General features: G+C 40.6%; 1 protein-coding gene across 1 annotated transcript in view; it reads right to left on the minus strand.

Annotated features, from left to right (window-relative positions):
- Nucleotides 1-27,070, minus strand: part of LOC126176786 (dedicator of cytokinesis protein 1) — a 475,112-nt gene that overhangs the window by 331,289 nt on the left and 116,753 nt on the right. The window contains exons 11-15 of the mRNA XM_049923958.1: nt 26,745-26,913; nt 24,564-24,751; nt 15,027-15,127; nt 12,115-12,255; nt 6,162-6,341 (exon numbers count right to left, since the gene is read on the minus strand). Of these exons, the coding sequence (XP_049779915.1) occupies nt 6,162-6,341; nt 12,115-12,255; nt 15,027-15,127; nt 24,564-24,751; nt 26,745-26,913 (779 nt within the window). The remainder of the gene's footprint in view (nt 1-6,161; nt 6,342-12,114; nt 12,256-15,026; nt 15,128-24,563; nt 24,752-26,744; nt 26,914-27,070) is intronic.

Raw genomic sequence — 27,070 nt, forward strand, 5'->3', positions numbered from 1 at the left:
AGCAGGAATTCATGGTAGTAGGATATCTTCCCTGGGAAGGCCTTAAGTGTCTTCGTAAACGGGGGAGGGGTAGGGGTGGCAGTGGCATAAATGTAACAGTGGAGATGCAGTCTGGCAGAGGGCACACCACATTTTGCATGACCTCAAATCCCAAATAAACAATAGAAATTTAAGAAAACTGATATTCTGTGAGGTTACACCATAAACCTGCAGACTGTAAGACAGAAAGCAAAGGGCATAAATTTTTCAAGTGATCAGACATGGAGGGGCCCTTGACAACAATATCACAGAAATAATTAAGCAACCCAAAGCAGGCATAGTCAGTCGCTCTAAAAATCATTAGAAAATAGCAGGAGTGCTAAGCACACTAAAAGGAAGGTACAAATACAGGAGTATCCAAAACCAGAACTTGCTGAGATTCTTCGTCCGCAGGAATCTGAGGATAAGCTTTACAAAAATCAATTTCAGAAAAGTACTGGCCACCTGATATTTTTGCCAACAGTTTCTTCTGGCACGAGGGAGGATATGTATCCACAATTGATTGCACGCTGACAGTAGTACTGAAGTCACCACAGAGGCAAAGTTTCCCTGATGGCTTCCGAACTACAACCATTCACAAACCACAACAGGTCGCACCAACCCTAAAGACTGAAGTCTGCCCGATTCTGTTTTCACTTGATCTTCCAGGGTGACAGGAATAGGACGCACCCAACAAAAATGTGGCCGAGGAGTGGATTTCAAAGAAATATGAGCAGAAAAATCTGTAGCACGCCGTCCACCTTCAGAAAACACCTCGCACAGTATTTCCAATTGAGAATATAGTACCTGATTGGGCACAAGGTGAACTGTTTATGCGACAGAAAATCCAAATGCTGAGATGCGTCCATCCTAGCAAGTTCTCGACACCAACATCAGCAACAACAACAAAAAAACTGAATGAACCACTGACTTTTAAGAGACAGATGCCATAAATTGTTCCAATAGAACAATGTTCTGTTTATTATAATGGACCAACTTCCATGTGACCAGTGTCAACAGTGATGTGCCTAAACTAACATTGATTTGAGAATTCAATAACGTCACTGCACCACCTTTGTTGACCTACAGCCACTAGGTGAAAAACACTTAACTCTATAAACAACTTGGGAGAAGTCACAAGTGTTGGAGTCATACAGTTTACGTACATGTCCATATCCTGAGCAACCTTAACCATACGACACATGAAGACAAGGTGGCTTTTCTTCCTGAAATCATAACAAGTACCCCAGCCCTTAGGGCACAGCGAAGAGGTCTGGGTAAAGAGAATTGTTCAACATGACAGAAGTGGAACACTACTGCAAATTGCTGCAGATTTCAATGCTGGGCCATCAACAAGTGTCAGCATGCAAACCATTCAATGAAACATCATCAACATAGGTATTCAGAGCCGAAGACCCACTCGTGTACCCTTCATGACTTCATGACACAAAGCTTTACACCTTGCCTGGGCCTGTCAACACCAACATTGGACTGTCAATGACTGGAAACATGTTGCCTGGTCGGACGAGTCTCATTACAAATTCTATTGAGTGGATGGATGTGTAAGTATATGGAGACAACCTCATGAATGCAGGGTTCCTGCATGTCAGCAGGAGACTGTTCAAGCTGGTGGAGGCTCTATAATTATGTGGGGCATGTGCAGTTGGAGTAATAGGGGACAAAAGACACATCTAGTTACAAGTCTGACAGTTGACAGGGACATATGCATCCTGTCTGACCACCTGCATCCCTTCATGTCCATTGAACATTCCGACAGACTTGGACAATTCCAACAGGACAATGCAACACCCCACATGTCCAGAATTTCTACAGATTGGCTCCAGGAACACACTTCTGAGTTTAAACACGTCCACTGGCCACCAAACTCTCCAGACTGGAACATTATTGAGCATATCTGGGATGCCTTGCAACATGCTGTTCAGAAGAGAATTCCACTCCATCATACTCTTACAGATTTGTGGACAGCCCTGTAAGGTTCAAGGTGTCAATTCCCTCCAACACTATTTCAGACATTAGTTGAGCCCATGCCACGTCGTGCCGTGGCACTTCTGCGTGCTCATGGGGGCCCTACACCACAAAAGGCAGGTGTACTAGTTTCTTACACCAGAACAAAACAAGCCACCATCTACTGGAACTTATGTAAGTGAATAGAACTCTTTCACATTATACCTAAGTAAATGCAACCACTTTAGTGTGCTTTTATTAATGAAACAATGAAACAGACATACAGAAGGATGGACCAAACAAGACTAACCAACAGCCTTTTCAACTGGAAGAACAGGAAGACTGTGACACCACGGCTGATAGAAGTCAAGAAAGATATGCAGCAACTGAACTTAACTGAAAGTGAGATTAAAAACCAAGCACTTCTCAGAAGGATACTAAAAGAAAAGAGGTTTCAGGACGGATCACCCCGTAAAAAGACCGGCGCCCTGTGGACAAAGGAGAGAAAGGAGAAACATAGCCAGCGAATGCGGGATTACCGGGCAAACATCAAGTCCCTCACCAGGCTGAAAAGTTGAATATTGTGGTCCTTAGCTGGCCCATTTGAAAGAAGAAGAAGAAACAATTTATAAAGTGGCACTAAATTTTCATATACCCTTGTGCAGTGCAGGAGCAGTCCACATGCTGCTGATGAAAACATCTATCTAACTGATAATATTTGCCATCTGAAGGTGGTAGTACAAAACTGGTTTTGGCACTAAAATAAAACATTTTAAAAAGTATTTGTGGCTGGTTGCATTATTCACCAACTACGATTAACAGCCGCAAAGTTTACACAAGATGTAACATGGATAAAACAACATGGTAGTATATTTCAAACTGAAAATGGTTGCTCTCATTTTTAGGTGAGAAAGAATAAAATAGTGATCCAAACAGTTAAAATCAATGGAAAATATTTTCATTACATGAAAATTTAAATTGTGTATACCCTGTCCACTTCTCCAGTTATTTACTGTGATTTGCTGTTGAAAAGATATTGTTGTGAGACTGGAAGATGATCAGAATCGAGAAAACTCTTCAACTGAAAAGAGGCAGTGAAGGGCATGTGATAGTGTGGAGTTACTGGCCGAAGCTGAAAATACTGCAATACTGTATATAATCCCTTTGTCTGCAAATCCATCTACCACTCAGCAACAAAAGAAGCACTCTGTAAGAAGAGATCTCAAGAGAAATCAGTAGAAGCCCTGTGAAAACCAATTTATGTAACTGGCTTAATGTAATGTACTTCCATGTTGGGGTATGTTCTCATCGGATTAAAGAAAGCCCTCTAGAAGGGGATACTTCAGTAGAAATGCCTCTTGTGCAGCCATCTCTAGAATGTTTGAGTATGCACAGCAGAGGAATATTTTCTGAACCCATAGAGGTAATGACAGATGGATTCTATACTTCTTAAGACCTATTTGGCAAGCCTAACAAGTCTTTTTCCTGAACAGATGATGGTGGCAATACTATGGTACACACATTGCTTCCCTTCATAAATTAAAGCATAAATTTTATTAAATGTACAGACGAGGACCTTTACTTTTCTTGGACCTTAGCTGCTACACTGGAATGTAATGGATTAGCACCATCACTCAATGCAGACAGATTTTACTACCAAGGTGAGCTGCATTCCTACACTAAACACAGACTATGTTATGGTGCATGCTATAACACTACTGAACCTGCAGTCTACAGCAGCTCAATCGTGCTGAGACATAAAGATTGTGGGCACTGTTAGATGTTGCTAATTAAAAATACTGTTCTGTCATTAGGCCATTTCTACAGCTGTAGCATGATGAACAGCATTGTTCCTAATGATAGCAGTTGAGGCTACATGTTATTTTCCTGACCCCAAGACATATTTCCGTACATAAAGGGAAATGTTGCTGCCCATACTACAAAGCAAAATTTGTAAGGAGATGCAAACAGAAACAGAGAATAATTGTCCAGAAAGATTATTTGCTGTTCACAAGTGCTTTGGTTATGTCTCATTGATCAAACATATATCTGCTGGAAATGCAAGTTTCTAAATTACTCAATACATGAGGCACAAGTAGCAAGAGCCACAATGTACACAATATACATGAAAAATGTTAAAGTGACTATCATGGGCACCATGGGCAGGTTGTTAGCTGAAAGGCTGTGTGTCTCTAACAAAGGACACTGAGGTACCTTAATAGGAACTGAAAGAACAAATGGTCATGTGAGTCTCAACTTTAACATCAATTATGATTTGTCGAGATGGTAGCCTGTTAGTGAAGCGATATGTGCAGATTTGTCAGTAATATATGCATCACAATAAAATGGAAGTAGCATGTGTTTAGCTACCCTGAAGTTCTAAAGCTACAGGCATACACCCCCTCGTCAGCAATACTCTCAAATGGAATCAGTGAATACTGTGAAAGCTGTGCAAAGGTAATGAAAGCAAGCCGTATAAATTCTTATTTCCCATTAACAGGAATTTCAGCAGAATTTTAATACATAAAAGTGAAAGAACTGGAGAGGTTGCTATTATGCTTCTTTTAATCACCACTGCAAACGCCATCATCCAGACTTTTAGAGAGATGAATAATAAACCATCTCCACCAGGAACCTATCAGAAAAATAAAGTTTCTACACACTATGTGACCACAAATCAAATAACACGTGGATTGTTGGATTTTTTTTTATCATTTCTTAATTTATGGTTTCAAGCAATGGCACAAGAATGTAAGATTTAGATTCAACATTGGAAATCATTCTACTCCTAACTCAAGTCCATCATGCTAAACACTATGTGATCAAAACTATCAAGACACCCTCAAAAAACATATATTTTTCATATTAGGTGCATTGTGCTCCCACCTACTGCCAGGTACTCCATATCAGCAACCTCAGTAGTCATTAGACATCATGAGAGAGTAGAATGGGGCACTCTGCAGAACTCACGGTTCTTGAACATGGTCAGGTGAGTGGGTGTCACTTGTGTCATACATCTGTACGGGAGATTTCCACACTCCTAAACATCCCTAGGTCCACTGTTTCCTATATGATAGTAAAGGGTGGGCCAAGACCATATTAAATTTCAGCATTACTGATGGAGGGTACCACAAACTACACGACATAGTGTAGCATAAAGATGATGTGGTGACTGTGTACATTTTCCTGGCATATTAACGGATGAAATTCTTGTTGGGTCTTCAGTGGGATCAAACAATCATCTGCACACAATACTTCCGCAGTCCACACGGTTGCTATCACCATGTGAGAGAAGCTACGCCATTCTTGTCAATGACTGATTCAAACCACGAATGACAGAACCTCTATATGCAGCAAAAATATGAAAGCACATTACCTTAGCGCATGTGCTTTCATATTTTTACTGCATATAAAGATACTGTCACTCACGGTTTGAATCAGTTATCAGCGAGAGGGACTTAGCTTTTCTCACCCGATGATGGCGGCCAGATGGGCTGCGGAAAACTCCACGGTTGAGCTCCGAGTTATTTATCAACTTGCCTGATGTCTGTGACACTTGTCTACACAGTGTCTTCCCTTCCCCAATTACTTTACCGAGCGAGGTGGTACAGTGATCAGCACACTGGACTCGCATTCAGGAGGACGACTGTTCAATCTTGCGTCCGACCATCTCGATTTAGGTTTTCCGTGATTTTCCTAAAATCACTTCAGGCAAACACCGGAATGGTTCCTTTGACAGGGCACAGACGACTTCCTTCCCCAGCCTTCTCTAATCCGATGAGACCGATGACCTTTTTGTTTGGTCTCTTCCCCCAAATCAACTCAACCCATTTACTTTAATTTACTGGGACTGTTGTTCTAAGGCTCAAGAGCCCCTTCAGACATTTCAGGTTGGGCATTGCCCTGCTTAAGTTCTATGTTTCCACTGCTGGTGTATGAAAAGCCAACATAACATTAGAAAATACACATAGTTGTATCTCAACTACAATTATTATTAATGACATACTTTCACACACACACATGAGAGATTGATAATATTCACACACACACACACACACACACACACACACACACACACACACACACACACACACACACACACACAGAGAGAGAGAGAGAGAGAGAGAGAGAGAGAGAGAGAGAGAGAGAGAGACTGATAACATTCACAATTGCTGTACCTTAGTTGTGTTGCGCTGAAAACTTCAAGAATATCTGGTATTGTGGACGGAAGATACTTTAAGCAGGCACCTTGAACCAACAGTGTGCTGTCCGTATTGTAACACATTAGGCTGGTTATGCTTTGCAACAACTGTTGCAGACAAGTTTCAAATTCTGCTTGGCCTTTTCCTTCATTCAACCTGAATGAAAACAAACACAAATTCATAACCAAGTGGAACAGCATTTAGTGTGATCTGCTTCCTGCATAAATATCTTATCTTTCTCATCAAAGATTTATTTAAGTTTTGTGTGCACTTACTATAAATATCTATAATAAAAGATAATTGCAATGGTCTAAAGTTTTCTTGACAGGAGCAAGGAGGAACAGTGAAGGATGAAGGAGAAATGTGGTACACTGATTAACACATCCACACCTAAAGGGCCGAGTACATCTGTAAATGGGATAAACATCAACACAATGACATTAAAGTCAATAAGAAATATATTTACAACGTGTGTCCAGACATATTGGACACAACACAAATTCTCAGCCGAGATGCGTATCTTCAGCAAGGATGCACACAAACATGAAAGTATGTTGCAAGAGGATTCAGTGTTGTGCAAGTTCTTGAAATAATGTTTAATGTTATCAAAATCTGGGAACCATAAATACAAATTTCCCTAGTTTGTGAAACATAGAAATGTACTTTCAATTAGGATAATTACACTATTCATCAAAAATAGAAAGTCAGGTCATTGTGTGACAGACAAAATTAATATAATGCATCACATTAAAAAGGTGTAGCACCACCTTAGGTACAGATAATGTGAATTGTGACTGTTTAAGACACTGTGAATTAATATGAACATTTTATTGCAATATAATAGAAGTTTACAACAGAGGAAGCAGCTCACAGTGTGTCCGAAAAAAGCTGGCACTGTAAAATCACAACAGACAGCCACTACAGACAACCAGTCACTGTTTGCAAGTGTAAATAATCCAGAATGAGACTTTCACTCTGCAGCAGAGTGTGCGCCGAATGAAACTTCCTGGCAGATTAAAACTGTGTGTCGGACCGAGACCCGAACTCGGGACCTTTGCCTTTCGCAGGCAAGTGCTCTACCATCTGAGCTACCCTTGCACGACTCACAACCCATCCTCACAGCTTCAATTCAGCCAGTACCTCATCTCCTACCTCCCAAACTTCACAGAAGCTCTTCTGCAAACCTTGCAGAACTAGCACTCCTAGAAGAGGTAGGAGATGAGGTACTTGCAGAATTGAAGCTGTAAGGACGGGTCATGAGTCGTGCTTGGGTAGCTCATATGGTAGAGCACTTGCCCGCGAAAGGCAAAGGTCCTGAGTTCGAGTCTCAATCTAGCACACAATCTGCCAGGAAGTTTCAGTGCAATGTTTTTCCTTCGCTTTTTTGCACTTCATACTCAGGCAAAAACTGTTGGGAAGCTTTTTTTTTTCTTTTTGCTTTTTTTGCCAACTATATTAGTTCAGCACCAATTAATGCGATTTTCAGATTCAGTTTTCCTAAGTTCTGAAGAGACTTACTTCTTGTTACCTACTTATCAATAACACAGTGATTATTTGCGTAAATGAATACTATGTTGGGGAAAAACAGTGATCATTAGTCGATCACTAAGTAAAGTATACCTCAAACAGATTAGAAGATATGTTAATGGAGAAATTGTTTGACTGGAAATTGTATCAATAGTTATCTAGAATTAGTAGCTGCTGTAAGCAGCACAGTGTCCAGTGAGAATGGGAGCGGTTTTTCTGGTATTGTGGTGGTAAATTGTTTTCACTGCTTGATAACTAGGTTCTATTTTGATGATGAAATACACTCCTGGAAATGGAAAAAAGAACACATTGACACCGGTGTGTCAGACCCACCATACTTGCTCCGGACACTGCGAGAGGGCTGTACAAGTAATGATCACACGCACGGCACAGCGGACACACCAGGAACCGCGGTGTTGGCCGTCGAATGGCGCTAGCTGTGCAGCATTTGTGCACCGCCGCCGTCAGTGTCAGCCAGTTTGCCGTGGCATACGGAGCTCCATCACAGTCTTTAACACTGGTAGCATGCCGCGACAGCGTGGACGTGAACCGTATGTGCAGTTGACGGACTTTGAGCGAGGGCGTATAGTGGGCATGCGGGAGGCCGGGTGGACGTACCGCCGAATTGCTCAACACGTGGGGCGTGAGGTCTCCACAGTACATCGATGTTGTTGCCAGTGGTCGGCGGAAGGTGCACGTGCCCGTCGACCTGGGACCGGACCTCAGCGACGCACGGATGCACGCCAAGACCGTAGGATCCTACGCAGTGCCGTAGGGGACCGCACCGCCACTTCCCAGCAAATTAGGGACACTGTTGCTCTTGGGGTATCGGCGAGGACCATTCGCAACCGTCTCCATGAAGCTGGGCTACGGTCCCGCACACCGTTAGGCCGTCTTCCGCTCACGCCCCAACATCGTGCAGCCCGCCTCCAGTGGTGTCGCGACAGGCGTGAATGGAGGGACGAATGGAGACGTGTCGTCTTCAGCGATGAGAGTCGCTTCTGCCTTGGTGCCAATGATGGTCGTATGCGTGTTTGGCGCCGTGCAGGTGAGCGCCACAATCAGGACTGCATACGACCGAGGCACACAGGGCCAACACCCGGCATCATGGTGTGGGGAGCGATCTCCTACACTGGCCGTACACCACTGGTGATCGTCGAGGGGACACTGAATAGTGCACGGTACATCCAAACCGTCATCGAACCCATCGTTCTACCATTCCTAGACCGGCAAGGGAACTTGCTGTTCCAACAGGACAATGCACGTCCGCATGTATCCCGTGCCACCCAACGTGCTCTAGAAGGTGTAAGTCAACTACCCTGGCCAGCAAGATCTCCGGATCTGTCCCCCATTGAGCATGTTTGGGACTGGATGAAGCGTCGTCTCACGCGGTCTGCACGTCCAGCACGAACGCTGGTCCAACTGAGGCGCCAGGTGGAAATGGCATGGCAAGCCGTTCCACAGGACTACATCCAGCATCTCTACAATCGTCTCCATGGGAGAATAGCAGCCTGCATTGCTGCGATAGGTGGATATACACTGTACTAGTGCCGACATTGTGCATGCTCTGTTGCCTGTGTCTATGTGCCTGTGGTTCTGTCAGTGTGATCATGTGATGTATCTGACCCCAGGAATGTGTCAATGAAGTTTCCCCTTCCTGGGACAATGAATTCACGGTGTTCTTATTTCAATTTCCAGGAGTGTAGATGCTATGGTTAACATTCCGCTGATTTACCTGCGAGTAGATATTTTGGAACTGTAGGAAGCACAGAATAGCATTATCTTCTACTTAAAGAACAGGCTGCTTTGTGTATCCACTACTTACTGGACCAAGTCTATTTGGGATATTTATGTATAGTGAGACACTAATAACTGAAGTAGAAAAGTTTTTCTTTACCGTGTAACAAATACGCTAAAATTAGCTGCGGAACTAGTTTAATTTTTAGGAAAGGTCAACAGTAGGTTGATTAGGGAAACACTAGCTAGTTAGTCTAAGACAGTGTCTATATTCAAGGAAGGAAAAATAAAAAGTAAATTTTTTTTTCAGGATAAAAATCAAAGAGGGTATTCAGTAAATTATTTTTCTAGTTACCCCAGAATATATTTCACACTTGATTGTAAAAGAAAATAAACTGAAAATATGTTTTAATTTCCTCTGCAAAGACTGTAATGAAGTCAAAGTAGTTATTTAACTCAGAGGAAAATATACACTGCATGTACTGCTCTTAGCACTATATGAGAAGCAATTAAATTTGATAAGGGAAAGCAGTTATGCCATCAGATATATGGTGTAAAACTTCATATAAAAGAAAAGATTTTATATAAAGAAAAATCACCTTATAAATTACTAATATGTAGTAGAAACCAGATATGGAGCAAGTTATCCATGACTGTAGCAGTGTTGTTGGATTGTTGCTGCATTTGTACTGGCAAAGGAAAAGGATGATAAGCGAAAAGAAACTTTCGCCATAGCTGATGACTAGGGATGATACTGATTAATTAATAATGAAGGAGATGTCTTAACTTACTACTGATTAGGGTGACACATAGATCTTGGTTTACATATTTTTTAAGAAATGAAAGAATGAGATTGGTACACACCTGTAGTAGGTTCAGATAAAAAACACTGCAGTACTGTGCATCCCTTGACTTATTAGTTTTAGAGAAAGATGTGCTACAGATCCAAAATAATAATAATAATAATAGTAATAATAATAATCCCAGTACCCAAATGGCTACATTTCTATTACCTTATCTGAACTTATATGTTTTTTATAAGGGTTGTTTGGTTTTCGTGGCGTATAATAAGCAGTGATAGAGTGGATAATAATTTTGGAGTGTTTATAAATTGTGACTTCTCTCAAACAATCTGATTTTGCTATCAGTAAAAGTGTACGAGTTGCTTTCAGACTGATCAATATATTAGTGACAGGGAACCCCAATGGGGCATCACAAAGTCAATTAACTGTCACTAAAAATGAATTCATGATTATGAGGCCTGCAACAAATCATCTTCAGTATGCAATCATGCCCTGTGATAATTCAGAGTTAAGTAGCTGAAATGAGGTCTTAGTGCTTGAAAACTTATTCATTTTTTTCAAGCATGACTACTAGATTCATGCACAAAATGATTACAACAAATCTGGTTGTGATCCATATTAGCTACTGGTACATTCTACAACTACTATGGCGAGTCATCAATAGGTAAGAACATTGCATTTTACATCTACTTCTACAGACACACTATTCAAACTACTATAAAGTGCATTGCAGCGGGTATTTCCCATTATACCAATTATTAGGGCTTTTTTTTCTGTTCCATTCACATATGGAGTCCTGGTAAGAACGACTGCTTAAATGCCTCTGTGTGCACTGTAATTAATCAAGCCTTATCTTTGCTATGCCTACAGGAGCAATACCTAGGAGGTTTTAGTATATTCCTAGATTAATCATATAAAAGTTGGTACTTTAAACTTTCTTTCACAGTATAGTTTGTGTCTATCTTTCAGTATCTCCCAGTTCAGTTCTTTCAGAATCTCCAAGATGCTCTCCCGTGGGTCAAACAAATGTATAACAATTCATTTTGCTCTTCTTTATATATGTTCAATATTCCTGTTAATCCTTTCTAGTATAGGTCTCAAACACTTGAGCAATATTGTAGGATGGGTCGCATGCTCAATAAGCGATCTCCTTCAAAGACTTATTGGATTTCCCTAGTGTTGGGCAACAATGAACTGAAGTGTGCCATCTGCTTTTACTCACAACTGAACCTATGTGAGCATTTTATTTCACTTCTGTACACATTGTTATTCCTCTGCAAGTCGACTGATTCCAAACATTACTCATTGATACTGTAGTAATAAGACAATATGTTTTCTAACATACATAGTTACACACTTCTGAACATTTAAAGCAATTGATTCAAGTATGAATGCTGGTCCAGTACATAATTTTGATCTGTTGGGAAGTTTCAATATCTGGGGACTGATTCTATAATAATATTTTCAACAATGACACTGAAAAGATACTATGAATTATAGACTCTGAATCCTAAATGTAAAATTCATCTTCTCTTGGCTGTTATTGGCATTTTCAGGTAAATCTGTCAGACCAGCACAATTTCCTAGCCACTGTAAAACAGTCTTACATTCTTTTTCCACAGCAAAACTTGCAACAAATATTTTTCTCACCACTTTAATTCAGTCACACTTTTCTACTCTTGAGCTCTTTCTTGTATGTATCTATCTTTTATTATTGTGGAACTAAACTGGAAAAAATGTTTCGAAAGGTGATGTACAAAGAATTGTAAGAAAATAGGCACAACAAACGGAAATTCAGTTCTTATTTTCTGTTTAAAAGTTATAGCTACACATAAAAACAAAATCTACATATTACAACTTACTCTGCAAAAAGCTGCCGTGATCGTACAACAAAACGCATGCAGTACTGCAAAGACTTCATTGTTCTCAACAACATGTCTTTGTCTTGACTATCTGTTGAACTGGCATTATCAATATGATACTTCAGAACAACAATCAATTTACTGTAAAAGGTAAAAGCACAGAATTAATAAATGATGTATTGCAAGCAATAATATAATTACATATACTGGAGCATGAATATTAATAACAGATTCTTGTATTACCTCTGTTTTCCCCAAAAGTACACTGTAAACAACAATGCCAAAAATATCTGGTCAACTTCTGTCATTGGAAAAGATGTAACATGTATTGCATATGTAGTCCCAGAAAAGGAATAGATTTATAGTAGTGCAAGTAGATTTGAATGAAAATTATGCAAAGAGAGGGTAAAAGGTCAGGGCTGGGAGCAATAGAAGATATACAAGCTAACATACAAGGTGTACATAAAGTCCGGGAACAATTTCAATTATTTACTGCACAAGAACAAAACATTGTACAGATATCATACATATGTCATTTTGAAGAGAAACTCTGAACGTTTTTTCCCATGTATACCGCCACAGCATAGTTTGGTAATTTGCCGATAGTCAGCGCTAGTCACAAACATGGTGAGTTCAGGTGCAAAGTGAGATTTCTGTATGTTGGAGTTCATGAAATGGCCTCCCCGATCACCAGATCTCACTCCGCGTGACTTTTTTTCTGTTGGGACATGTTAAAGATCTGGTGCATGTACCGCCTCTACCATGTGATGTAGCAGATCTCCAGTAGAGAATACAGGAACCGACTGCCACGGTCGACGATGCCATGCTGGGACGGGTATGGCAAGAATTCAATTACCATATTGACGTCTGCCAGGTCACTCATGGTTTGCATATCGAATGTTTGTAAAAACTTTCAGAGTTTCTATTCAAAATGCAATATGTATGACATCTGTACAGTGTTTGGTTTTTGTGCAATAAATAATTGAAAGTGTTCCCCGACTTAATGTACACCCTGTATTGCCAGGTCAGGGATGGAAAACAACTGGTAAAACTGTTTAAGTTGATAAAACAAACAAAGAGAGAGTGAGGAAACAAATGAAAGGAGGAATAGGGAGTAGTGGCACTGAAAGAATTTAAATGAAAAATGGGAGAGCATACAGAAAGCAACACAACACACTAAAACAAAGAAAGCAGATAAAAAGTTGTTTTTTTTTCTTTTTTTTTTTGGGGGGGGGGGGGGGGTGTTTGGACTAAATGTTACAACACAATGAAGACAATATAAAAGGCAAGTCGGGAAGGAGGAACATGGAATCAAGTTTTCCAAACAGATGATTGATGGGTGCCACAGATAGTACAGAGATGTTATATTACAGAGTTCAGGGACTGAGGGAAACATACCATCAGAATGAATCTGGCAAAGAAATACAGGAAAAAGCCCAGGAGCAACTATTTGCAAACAGCCCCCACTGAAAAAGCAGATAAAGAAAGATACAGTTTCTCGTGTATAAAACTACAAACATAATGTACATCATTATTTATTTTCTCTAGAATAGTTACTTATCGTTTCCTGAAGCAGCTTTGTAACTTTTATTTCCCTTGAAAGTTTCCTACAATTTTCCACTATTCCAATGGCAGAATAGACCTTGTTGCAACTGAGGTCATTACAAGCACAATGTTTTTCCATGTATTGTAGTTTATATAGACCTTTCTTTATAGAGCACTTTACTCATTTGACAGAAGTGTAGTGCAACTCGGTACTGATATTTTTTCTTAAACCATTTCCAGTTAATAACAATTTGTCCATTATATTTGGACTGTTGAGCTCCGTGGCTGTGGATAATGATATTTTATTGTAAAAATACAGCAACCAGCCACTTTTTAATGCGTTTTATTTACGCCAATATGCATTTCGGGTTTGCACCCATCTTCAGCTGGCAAATTACATGGATCTTCAGTAACTACAGTAGTACAATCTCGACAGCAGTTTGGATGCTGCAGCAGGCATTCTCCTCTCCTTGTTTTTTCTTGGCTTCATGTAATTTGCCAGCTGAAGATGGGTGCAAACCCGAAATGCATATTGGCATAAATAAAACGCATTAAAAAGTGGCTGGTTGCTGTATTTTTACAATAAAAAAATTTCCAGTTAATGCCAGCATGGTTCTTCAAGCAAGTTTTAGTTATTCCTTGTCAATTTCATATTAATTTAGCTACTGCTGTTTGAAATTACCTTTCTTGTACATGTGGCTTCCAAATCTAACACTTCTCCTCTTCTTAATGGAGTCACAATTCCAACTCAAACATTGCTAGCAAATACGAAGGCTAACTAAAATGAGTTTGGCAAAATCTGCTATGCTTCTGCATCAATGAAGATAGGTTGTCTTGTAGAGTATAGCATAAAATTGTTCTCTAATAATTGATCTGAGACACCTTAAATGTACACAAATGAATGACAGATGCAAATTATGATGAGGATGGCACATACTTGTTTGCCAATCTCCTTCAAAGTACAAATAGTTGTGATAAAGAATGGAACTGACTCATTTTATGGAGAATGGGAAAGAGGAACTCGTAATGGGAAAAATGACATAAATGATTACATGGGCAAGCACATGAAGGATTTTGTTGCATAATGATACGACCGAAATAACAATAATCAAAGATTAACTGGGAAATGGAGTGGTGTATGTGGAGAAATGATAAGGAGGGTATACTTTATACGGAATAGTAGGATTTAGATAACAGGACGACAAGGGATAATACCGTGGTATTGGCACACAACAAATTCTAAATAAATAACTTTTTTTCTTCTAGTGTTTACATTTACCCCATGATGGTAAGTGCTGGCTTGGCCATTATGTTTCTTTTAGTTTAACAGTTTGTCTTAATTAGGGCAAAGATAACATATAACTCACTTATAGGCAAGAGTTGCACTGAAACTCTCTTGGATGTACAAGTCCAAAACTGGCTGGAAATGTTGGTACTTCCTGTCTGACACCAGCCCAATAATAAAAAGCTGAAAAAAAATAAACTGGTGAGGTAATCACAAATTATATTAACAATGACAATGAATGATACAATATCACAAAACAACAAGGAAAATGCGAACTAAATTAACTGTTGTTGTCGTGATCTTCAGTCCAGACACTGGTTTGATGCAGCTCTCCATGCTACTTTACACTGTACAAGCTTCTTCACCTCCCAGTACCTACTGCAACCTACATCCTTCTGAATCTGCTTGGTGTATTCATCTCTTGGTCTCCTCCACACTGTCCTCCAATACTAAATTGGTGATCCCCTGATGCCTCAGAACATGTCCTACCAACCAATCCCTTCTTCAAGTCAAGTTGTGTCACAAATTTCTATTTTCCCCAATTCTATTCAATACTTCCTCATTAGTTATGTGATCTACCCATCTAATCTTCAGCATTCTTCTGCAGCACCACATTTCGAAAGTTTCTATTCTCTTCTTGTCCAAACTATTTATCATCCACGTTTCACTCCCGTACATGGCTACACTCCACACAAATACTTTCACAAACGACTTGCTGACATTTACATCTATACTCGATGTTAACAAATTTCTCTTCTTCAGAAATGCTTTCCTTGCCATAGTGAGTCTGCATTTTATATACTCTCTGCTTCGACCATCATCAGTTATTTTGCTCCCCAGATACCAAAACTCAACTACTACCTTAAGTGTCATTTCCTAATCTAATTCACTCAGCATCACCTGATGTAATTCAAGTACATTCCAGTATCCTTGTTTTGCTTTTTTTGATGTTCATCTTACATCCTCCTTTCAAGACACTGTCTGTTCTGTTCAACAGCTCTTCCACGTCCTTTGCTGTCTCTCGCAGAATTACAATGTCATCAGCAGACCTCAAAGTTTTTACTTCTTCTCCATAGATTTTAATTCCTACTCTGAATTTTTCTTTTGTTTCCCTTAATGCTTGCTCAATATACAGACTGAATAACACTGGCGAGAGGCTACGACCCTGTCTCACTCCCTTCCCAACCACTGCTTCCCTTTCATGCCCCTTGACTCTTGTAACTGTCATTTGGTTTCTGTACAAATTGTTAAGTAGCCTTTTGCTTTCTGTATTTTACGTCTGCCAACTTCAGAATTTGAAAGAGAGTTTTTCGGTCAACATTGTCAAAAGCTTTCTCTAAGTCTACCAATGCTAAAAACATGGGTTTGCCTTTCCTTAACCTATCTTCTATGAGAAGTCATAGGGTCAGTATTGCCTCGCATGTTCCAGAATTTCTACAGAATTCAAACTGATCTTCCCCGAGGCCGGCTTCTACCAGTTTTTCCATTCGTCTGTAAAGAATTCGTGTGAGTATTTTGCAGCCGTGGCTTATTAAACTGACAGTTCGGTAATTTTCACATCTGTCCACACCTGATTTCTTTGGGATTGGAATTATTATATTCTTCTTGAAGTCTGAGGGCATATCGCCTGTCTCATACATCTTGCTCACCAGATGGCAGAGTTTTGTCAGGGCTGGCTCTCCCAAGGCTATCAGTAATTCTAATGAAATTTTGTCTACTCCCGGGATCTTGTTTCAACTTAGGTCTTTCAGTGCTCTGTCAAACTCTTCACACAGTAACATATCTCCCATTTCATCTTCATCTATATCCTCTTCCATTTCCATAATATTGTCCTCAAGAACATCGCCCCTGTATGGACACTCTATATACTCCTTCCACCTTTCTGCTTACTCTTCTTTGCTTAGAACTGGGTTTCCATCTGAGCTCTTGATATTCATACAAGTGGTTCTCTTTTCTCCAAAAGTCTCTTTAATTTTCCTGTAGGCAGTATCTATCTTACCGCTAATGATATGCGCCTCTACAGCCTTACATTTGTCCTCTAGCCATGCCTGTTTAGCCATTTTGCACCTCCTGTCGATCTCATTTTTGAGATGTTTGTATTCCTTTTTGCATGCTTCATTTACTGCATTTTTATATTTTCTCCTTTCATCAATTAAATTCAGTATCTCTTCTGTTACCCAAGGATTTCTATTAGCCCTCATCTTTTTACCTACTTGATCCTATGGTGCTTTCACTATTTCATCTCTCAAAGCTACCCATTCTTCTTCTACTGTATTTCTTTCCCCCATTCTTGTCAATCATTCCGTAACGCTCTCCCTGAAACTCTCCACAATATCTGGTTCTTTCAATTTATCCAGGTCCCATTTCCTTAAATTCCCACCTTTCTGCAGTTTCTTCATTTGTAATCTACAGTTTATAACCAATAGATTGTGGTCAGAGTCCACATCTGCCCCTGGAAATGTATTACAATTTAAAACCTGGTTCCTAAATCTCTGTCTTACCATTATATAATCTATCTGAAACTTTCGAGTATCTTCAGGCCTCTTCCATGTATACAACCTTCTTTTATGATTCTTGAACCAAATGTTAGCTATGATTAAGTTATGCTCTGTGCAAAATTCTACCAGGCGGCTTCCTCTTTCACTCCTTACCCCCATTCCATATTCACCTACTACGTTTCATTCTCTTCCTTTTCCTACTATCGAATTCCAGTCACCCATGACTATTAAATTTTCATCTCCCTTCACTATCTGAATAATTTCTTTCATCTCATCATACATTTTATCAATCTCTTCATCATCTGCGGAGCTAGTTGGCATATAAACTTGTACTACTGTGGTGGGCGTGGGCTTCGTATCTATCTTGCCCACAATAATGCGTTCGCTATGCTGTTTGTAGTAGCGTACCTGCATACTTATTTTTTTTATTCATTATTAAACCTACTCCTGCATTACCCCTATTTGACTTTGTATTTATAACCCTGTATTTGCCTGACCAAAAGTCTTCTTCCTCCTGCCACCGAACTTCACTAATTCTCACCATATCTAACTTGAACCTATCCATTTCCCTTTTTGAATTTTCTAACCTACCTGCCCGACTAAGGGATCTGACTTTCCACACTCTGACCCGTAGAATGCCAATTTTCTGTCTCCTGATAATAACATCCTCCTGAGTAGTCCCTGCCCTGAGATCCAAATGGGGGACTATTTTACCTCTGGAATATTTTACCCAAGAGGATGCCATCATCATTTAACCATACAGTAAAGCTGCATGCCCTTGCAAAAAATCACAGCTGTAGTTTCCCCTAGATTTCAGCCGTTCGCAGTACCAGCACAGTAAGGCCCTTTTGGTTAGTGTTACAAGGCCAGATCAGTCAGTCATCCAGACTGTTGCCCCTGTAACTGCTGGAAAGGCTGCTGCCCCTCTTCAGAAACCACACGTTTTTCTGGCCTCTCAACAGATACCCCTCCGTTGTGGTTGCACCTATGGTACGGCTATCTGTATTGCTGAGGCACGCAAGCCTCCCCACCAACGGCAAGGTACATGATTATAGATGCATGTGGATGTCACTTCCTTTACTACATGAACTATGGTAATACCACTGTACTAAAATGTTGTAAAAGAAGTACCTTACTTTTGATAATCTCACTATTTGGAAGCAACTAATTTTACATACTGTCTTTCATTCTCCATGTACTGCAATTGAATGTTATGAATTACCTCAAAGGAAATTATTTATAAGAAATAATCAGTATATATTTAGAAAATATCATTCTCGTGAAACACAACTAGCGCTTTATTTTCACAAAGTAATGAGTGTTATCGACAGGCAATGTCAAATTGTCCATATTTTTAGAGTCTCAGAAGGCTTTTGGTACCTTTCCTCACACATGATTTCTTATCAAATTGCATGCCTACGGAACATCGTCTCGGTTGTACGACTGGATTCACGAATTCGTATCAGTAAGGTTGCACTTGAAAGTAACTCAGCCTCGTAGATTGTTTGCAGATGATGCTGTCATTTACCATCTTGAAAACTTTTAAACACGATATCTGTATGATGAGAAAAGTGGCAATTGACTCTAAATAAAAAAGTATGAGAAGTCGTCAACTTGAGTACTAAAAGAAATCCACTGAATTTTGGTTATATGAAAAATCGTACAAATCTAAAGGTTGAATCAAACAATCGAAAATCCAGAACGGAATGATGTCATGAAAAGGATAGATTGTTACTCAGTGTACAGTGGAGATATTGAGTCACAGACAGGCACAACAAAAGACTGATAAACAAGCAAGTTTTTGGCCAAAACACCTTCTTCTGAAATATACAACACACACACATTCATGCAAATGCAACTCATACACACATGACCACTGTCTCTGCCTGCTGAAGCCAAATTGCGAGCAACAGCACATGATGGGAGTAATGAGGAGGCTGGGGCCGGGGAAGGGGAGGGATAGCAGTGTAGGGGTGGGGATAATCAAGTGCTGCTTGTGGGAGCATACAGGAATGAGGTGAGGAGAGGGTAAGGCAGTCAGGTGCAGTTGGGGAGTTTGATGGTGGGGGCCGCAGGGGACAGACAGAGTGGAAAAGGAGAGAAGTAAGAATATTGTGGGTGTGCTGGTGAAATAGAAGGCTGTGTGGTGCTGGAGTGGGAACAGGAGAGGGTATAGGTAGCTGAAGGACAGTGACAAACCAAGGTTGAAGCCAAGGGGATTACGGCAATGTACGATATATCACAGGAAGAGGTACCACCTGTGCAATTCAAGCTGTTGTCGGTAGGAAGGATCCACACGGCACAGGCTGTGAAGCAGTCATTGAGTGAAAAACATAGTGTTTGGCAGCGTGTTCAGCAACTGGGGGGTCCAGCAGTGGCTAAGCCGTGTCTCCGCAATATCCTTTCTTCCAGGAGTGCTACTTCTGCAAGGTTTACAGGAGAGCTTCTGTGAAATTTGGAAGGTAGGAGACGAGGTACTGGTGAAATTGAAGCTGTGAGGACGGGTCGTGAGTTGTGCTTGGGTAGCTCAGATGGTAGAGCACCTGCCCATGAAAGGCAAAGGTCCCGAGTTCGAGTCTCGGTGTGGCACACAGTTTTAATCTGCCAGGAAGTTTCAGATAGCTTGTTTGTTGTCATGCCCACATACAACGAAACACAGTGGTTGCAACTTAGCTTGTGAGTCACACGACTGCTTTCATAGGTAGTCCTGAGTGTGGTGGGATAGTTGATGCTCGTGATGCAGAAGGTGGTGGGAGGATGTATGGGAAAGGTCTTGCATCTAGGTAATCACAAGGATATGAGGCAAGAGGTTGAGAACAGGGGTTGAGTAGGAATAGATGAGGTATTGTGTAGATTCGGTGGGCAGTGGAATACCACTGTGGGAAGTGCGAGTACAATAGTGAGTAAGGCATTCCTCATTTCAGGGTATGATGAGATGTAGTCTAAACTCTGGCACAGAATGTGGTTCACTTTCTCCAGACCTGGTGGTATCGAGTCACAAGGGGAATGCTCCTCTGTGGTCAGACGGTGGAACTTTTGGAGGTGGTAAGTGACTGGACAGATAAGGCATGAGAGTCTGTTTCTGTACAAGGTTGGAAGGGTAATTACATCCTGTGAATGCCTCAGTGAGACCATTGGTGTATTCTGAGAGGGACTGCTTGTCACTACAGATGGGATGCCCATCGGTGGCTAGGCTGTGTGGAGGGGACTTCACGGTGTGGAATGGGTGGTGGCTGTCGAAGTGGAGGTATTGCTGGCGGTTGGTAGGTTTGATATGCATGGAGGTAGTAATATAACCATCTTTGAGGTGGAAGTCAACATTGAGAAAGATGACTTGTTGGATTGAGGAGGACCACGTGAAGCAAATTGGTGAGAAGATGTTAAGGTTCTGGAGAAATGCGGACAGGGTGTCCTCACCCTCAATCCAGATCACCAAGGTGTCTTCAATGTATCTGAATCAGGTGAGGGGTTTGACATTTTGGGTGGTTAAGAAGGATTCCTCTTGATAGTCCAAGAATAGGATGGCATACAACTGTACCATGCAGCTGCTCACTGCTGTACCCCAGAAGTGTTTGTAGGTGATGCCTTCAACGAAGAAGTAATTGTGGGTGAGGAAGTATGTGGTCATAGTGACCAGGAAGGAACTTGTCGGTTTGGAATGCATCAGCCATAAGGGAAGGTAGTGTTCAACAGCAGAAAAGCCATGGGCATTAGGTATGATAGCGTAAAGGGAGGAGGTAAAAATGTATATGTCATGTGACTAGGGCCTCCCGTCGAGTAGACCGTTCGCCGGGTGCAAGTCTTTCGATTTGACGCCACTTCGGCAACTTGCGCATTGATGGGGACGAAATGATTATGATTAGGACAACACAACACCCAGTCCCTGAGCGGAGAAAATATCCGACCCAGCAGGGAATCGAACCTGGGCCCTTAGGATTGATATTCTGTTGTGCTGATCACTCAGCTACCGGCGGCGGACAGGGAGGTGGTGTCAATAGTAATAAGCAGGGCACCGTATTGTATAGAAACAGGAACTGTGGAGAGTTGGGGGAGGAAATGGTTGGTACCTTTTACATAGGAGGGTAGATTGCAGATAATTGGCTAAAGTGTTGTCTATGAGAGCAGAGACTCTCCCAGTGAGAGCACAGTAATTAGTGAGGCAAGGTAACCAGCCACACACACTGAGGTGTCCTGGGTGGTCAGGTTTATGGTCTTAGGAAGCATGTACAAGGTAGGAGTCTGGGTAGTGGTAGAGGTGAGGAGAGAGACAGACTCCAGAGAGAGGTTCTTGAATGGGTCTAAGGATTTGAGGAGAGTCTGGAGATAGTGCTGGATTTCTGGAATGGGGTCACCGTGGCAGGGTTTGTAAGTGAACGAATCTTATAGCAGGCAGAGTCCTTCTGCTAGGTAATACTTGCAGATCAAAACAACATTGGTGTAGCCTTTGTTAGCAGATTAGTTTATAAGGTCGGGATCAGTTCTTAGGGGGTGGATAGTGGTTCTTCCTGTTGATATAAGGTGAGCTTGCATATTGAGGGTTTTGGGAAATGGTGAGGAGGCAAGATTCAAGGTTAAGAAATTCTGGAAAGTTAAAAGGGAGTGATGTAGGGACAGTGGGGGGTGAATCACAGCTAGATGGAGTGAACTGAGTCAGGAGGGGTTGAGTCTGATTGGTATAGTTGGTGATATAGTTGAGTCTGATTGGTATAGGTGGCGGCAAAATTGTGTTTCTACAGTAGGGACTGGGAGAAGAAGAGAAGGTCCTTACCAAGTCCAGCATGATAGAATTTGGGAGTGGGGCAAAAAGTAAGGCTTTGTGAAATGACTGATACTTCTGTTGGACTAAGGATTTTGGAACAAAAATTGATGACTGTGTTTTGAGTCTGCTTACATTCTGGAATCTATATGATGGTGGGAGCAAGTTTTTGATGGTGGGGTAAATGTAGTAGGTCTGCAATACAGGACCTGTCAGCTATGAAGGGCTGTGGGGAAGGTTTGGAGACAGATGTGGTGGATAGTGGTAGTCCAAGGTTGGAGTAGAGGTGAACAGGTTGGAGATGTTTTTGAGGTGACGTTGTGCATGCTGCTCTAGTTCCTGGAGGACAAAAGTTTCAAAATGTGAGATAAGATCCAGGAATTTGGGATTGCAAAGCAGGAGAATTTTATGGAAGGAGAGGAGATATTGCAAGGAGGTTCAGGCATAATCTACATGGTTTTGCAGGACTATGTTGGTGAGGATTGGTGAAACCTGGACAGATGGAGGTCACTGTGGAAGGAGGGGTTAGGAGGGGTTGCAGCCAGAGCTGCGTAACCTGTTGTTAAGGGCATTTGGGGGATTCCACTAGTCAAGCAACAAGAAACAGTATGTAGGACAGTGTTCTGGCTAGGTATAAATAAACTCTTCTCTACTGCCACAGATACAAGGAATAAGATCCACAGCAAAGGATAAAAATGTATAAAAATATATAAATAACATGGAAATATGTGCAAAGTAATTCACAAAAATATGTCAAAATACGTGAAAAAATTCAAAACCTGAGGGAGTGGGCCGATAGTGAGAGACAAAACGAATTAAAACCGATGTGAAAATACAGTGAGATCAATAATAAAAATAAATAAAAAAGATTACAATATAGGTTGCAGGTCAGTGGGTGGATACGTATGAAGAGGGGGGACAGCAGATGTGACTAGATTAGGTGAGGTTAGTATGTGCGAACTGGAAGAAGAGAGGAGAAACAGTGGGAGGTGGGGAGATATTGGTAGGCTGAGGTACAAGTACATGTGGCACAGGAAGGTACAGAAAATAACACATGAAAATACAGGAGAGTAACACAGGAAGAGTGATCAACTTGAAAGTCTTGGATTAATGGTATCTGTGGGAGTAATGCGGGACATGAGATGCAACACCAACAATTAGCACAGTCACATAGCTATGTATTGTGTGCAGATGAGACGGATGGTACAGCGTCGCTTGTAAGTCAGAGCATGTGGTGTGGTTTGGAAGGCAACATGTAAAACATAGGAAACAAGAGAAAAGAAAGGAAAGATAGTGAGTATAGTAATATGTTATAAAATTGAAACGAAGGGAAACAGCACGGGTTATGGGATGGAAGAAAAGTCATTAGGCAAACCAAACAATGAAAAATCCAGGATGGAACAATGACAATGTTATTGAAAGGATAGATTCCTACTCACCATATAGTAAAGATGTTGAGTCACAGAAAGGCACAATAAAAGACTGCTAAATAGGTAATTTTGCAGCCAAAAGGCTTTCTTCTGAGTTACACAACATACATGCTCACACACACATTCATGCAAATGCAAGTCCTAAATACACAACCACTGTCTCTGCTGCTGAAGCCAGTCTGTGAGCTACAGCGCATGATGGGAGTAGCAATCTGGGTAGTTATTAGGTTTGATATGAACAGAGGTACAGATGTAGCCATCTTTGAGGTGGAAGTCAATGTCAAGGAAGGTGGCTTGTTGCGTTGAGGAGGACCAAATGAAGCGAATTGGGGAAAAGGTGTTGAGGTTCTGGAGGAATGTGTATGAGTGTGGTGGGATTCCATAAATCCAGCTGGATCTCCAGTAACTCCTCAAATCCTTAGGCACAACCCTTAACCTCTCCTCTGAGTCCTCCCTCTTCACTCCTACCACTCCCTGTACTCCTGCCTTCTACTTGCTTCCTAAAGTCCATATACCCAACCACGCAGGATGTCCCATTGTGGCCAGTTACTGTGCCCCCACTGAGAGAATCTCCACACTCATAAATCAACACCTTCAGCCTATTACTTGCAACCTACTCTCCTACATACTGTACACTACTGCTATCTCCCCTCCTTGCTTCCCAGGTGTGAACATTATGGTGCAGCAACTGTGGTCAGGTAATCAGTTCATTTTGCAATGTAATAACTGACTGAATGTTTGCCTCAGGTGAGGCAAATGTGTGTGCACAGGTACCATTTTTCACTAACAAGACTATCTCATCAACATGTTGTAATGATGGACTTAGTTTCCTTTTTAGTTTGTATTGCATTGCACCATTTTGCTATCAACAGTTAGAAGAATGTCTACAAAATCTTGTACACTATGCACAAAATAAAAAATGATTAGTAGCTTACCAGACATTCAAAAACCATATTGTCATAAAGCTCTGAATCAAAATTCTCCATCAAGATGTTGAATAGGGCATCCAGCACATCCTGCAGGAACTTTACTACTTCTTCTCCATCCACTTTCATTAAAGCTGCCAAACTGTCCTTGAGGCCCTCCGGATGACTTGCCCAGTTCAACAGGCCCAACAGGTCAACTAAATGATGCAAGTAAGCATTATCAGAGGTAATTACTGTCATAAAATTTCACACACATCTTTCAGACTATGAAAAATAGTTTCTACCTACAAAACTTTCGACAATACCTAAGAAGTTTATTATGTACTCGGGTATTAAGAAGAAACACAGTTGATTTGTATCTAAATACACCAATCTTTTATCTTCTACCTTCACCCTTTAAACAGTGAGCAGGTGGAATCATTTAACTTAATCAAAAAATGACTATTTTACAATTCAGGACTGTTCCTACAGAAACTCCAAACAAAATGTCAGCCCCTCAAGCCACCACTCCTCTACAGCCCAGGTGGCTACTTGCAAATGTTCTGTGACAAGAATGACATGTTTCTATCACTAATATAAAATTCACTACGAGTCATAAGGACAACCTAATACTTACCTTAAGGAGGCACTCACAACAGCCAATAATAACACACACTAATAGGTAACAGTATTCCTCACTTTCAGAAGCACACTTCCCTTCTTTAAGGACGAAACTGAAAGAATTTTCTGGGTGACTTGTTTCTACATCTGTCACATGTGTTCATCGATTCAATGATAAATTATGACTCTTAGATATCAACTATTCATTTTGAAATTCCTTACATTGTACACAACAGTTTTTGTTTAATATTAGAAACACATGATGACATTCATTTTCTAGAAATGTAATCATTCAAAAGTTCTAAATGCAATCAACAAATATTGTAACAACACTTTATGCAGCCATGAGTAAATTTTTGAACATGAGTTTATAGCCACTAGAAAACTGTCTCATCTTGCATACACACATGTCATCCCTATGTTTTTATGCATGAATAAACCATCATCTATACAATAATAAAGCTCTTCAGGATTATATATTCGTTCTGTTTGTTGTTAAGAAGAAAAAGTTGCCAACAGGGCACGATCAGTAACAGGTGTTGAGGCTGTACGGGCAGCAGTTGCCCAGCCACCCTGCCAGCACAGTCTCCTGGGGTAAAGGGACCGTCCAAGTATCGCCTCAAAGAAAATCGTGCTCTTGAATAAAATGGAAAAGAGAAGCATTGGTGTGATTTTATATGAATGGACTGTATGTCTTTGTCCTGTTCAACTTGAGTTGTGTGATCAAGCTGAGAATGTACAAACCCCTAGTAACTCAGACACTACATGTATAAGCAAGAAAAATAAATCAGAAGATTTACTGAATGTGTGCCAGCACTTTATTCATCTAAAAGTTTTCAGCATATGAATCAAATAATTTATTTTGGTGATGCAAAATTTAAAATATTGAAACAACAGCAAGAGGTTGTAAGGTAGGGAATTTCTGAAGCAAGAAACAAGGAAGATTAGAGTTTTATGTCCCATCAACGATGATGTCATTAGGGAAACAGCACAAGCTCAGATTAGTGAAGGATATAGAAAGAAATTGGTCATGCCCTTTCAGGGGACCCATCCTGTCATTTGCCTTAAGTGATTTAAGGAAATCACAGTAAACCTAAATCTGGAAGATTGGACAGAGATTTGAACTTTCATCATAAATGTGAGTCCAGCTGAAGCAAAGGAGGAAAAAAGTGAACTGCCAAATAAATTTGCAACTAACTTCACTCTTTAATTAAAATCATGTTGTTCTACATTTATTTCAGAATTACATGGCATACTCTCAAATTTTGTTTCTGTAACTACGATTTCAAAATTTACTGTCACTTTCCGCGTAGTATTTTCTTCTTCTACTCTCTGTAAGTACTTACTCTTCATATTACAGTCTTCCAACCAAATTGTTTTCATCAGTTCTCAGCTTTGGCACATTTTGAGGTATATTATCATATCAACAACTGGTTGCATCCTACTCCTATATAGCTTCAGAAGAAAAAACTGACCCTTTAAATTATTTTATTTTTTTCTTCAAAGAATGAACAGTTGTTGTCCTGTAGCTAATCTCAACAACAATTAAGTTATAAGAGTAATAAATTACAACTGCTTGTATTAACATACCATTCTGTGTAAGCTTGGTTGAGCAAACATTTGTTTCAATTGTAAAACTGTCTTTCGAACTGAGCGAGAGACCTCCTGAGGCAGGTTTCTGTCCCTCAGTGAGCTGTATCCTTCTGCTGGGCAGTGACAAATATGCCAGCTCACTTTCTTCATACTTTTTATGATCAATCTGAAATGAAAGATCATAGTTAAACAGGTAAGGACACACCAGCGACGTTAGAATATGAAATTAAGTACTGTGAAAAAGTAACTACTTTATATCAAACTTATACAAATAATCTATCTAAATGCTGTCCAATCAACATCTTTATTAGGCGTGGTTTCAG

Source organism: Schistocerca cancellata, chromosome 3 (genome assembly GCF_023864275.1).
Source record: "Schistocerca cancellata isolate TAMUIC-IGC-003103 chromosome 3, iqSchCanc2.1, whole genome shotgun sequence".
NCBI lineage: Eukaryota > Metazoa > Arthropoda > Insecta > Orthoptera > Acrididae > Schistocerca > Schistocerca cancellata.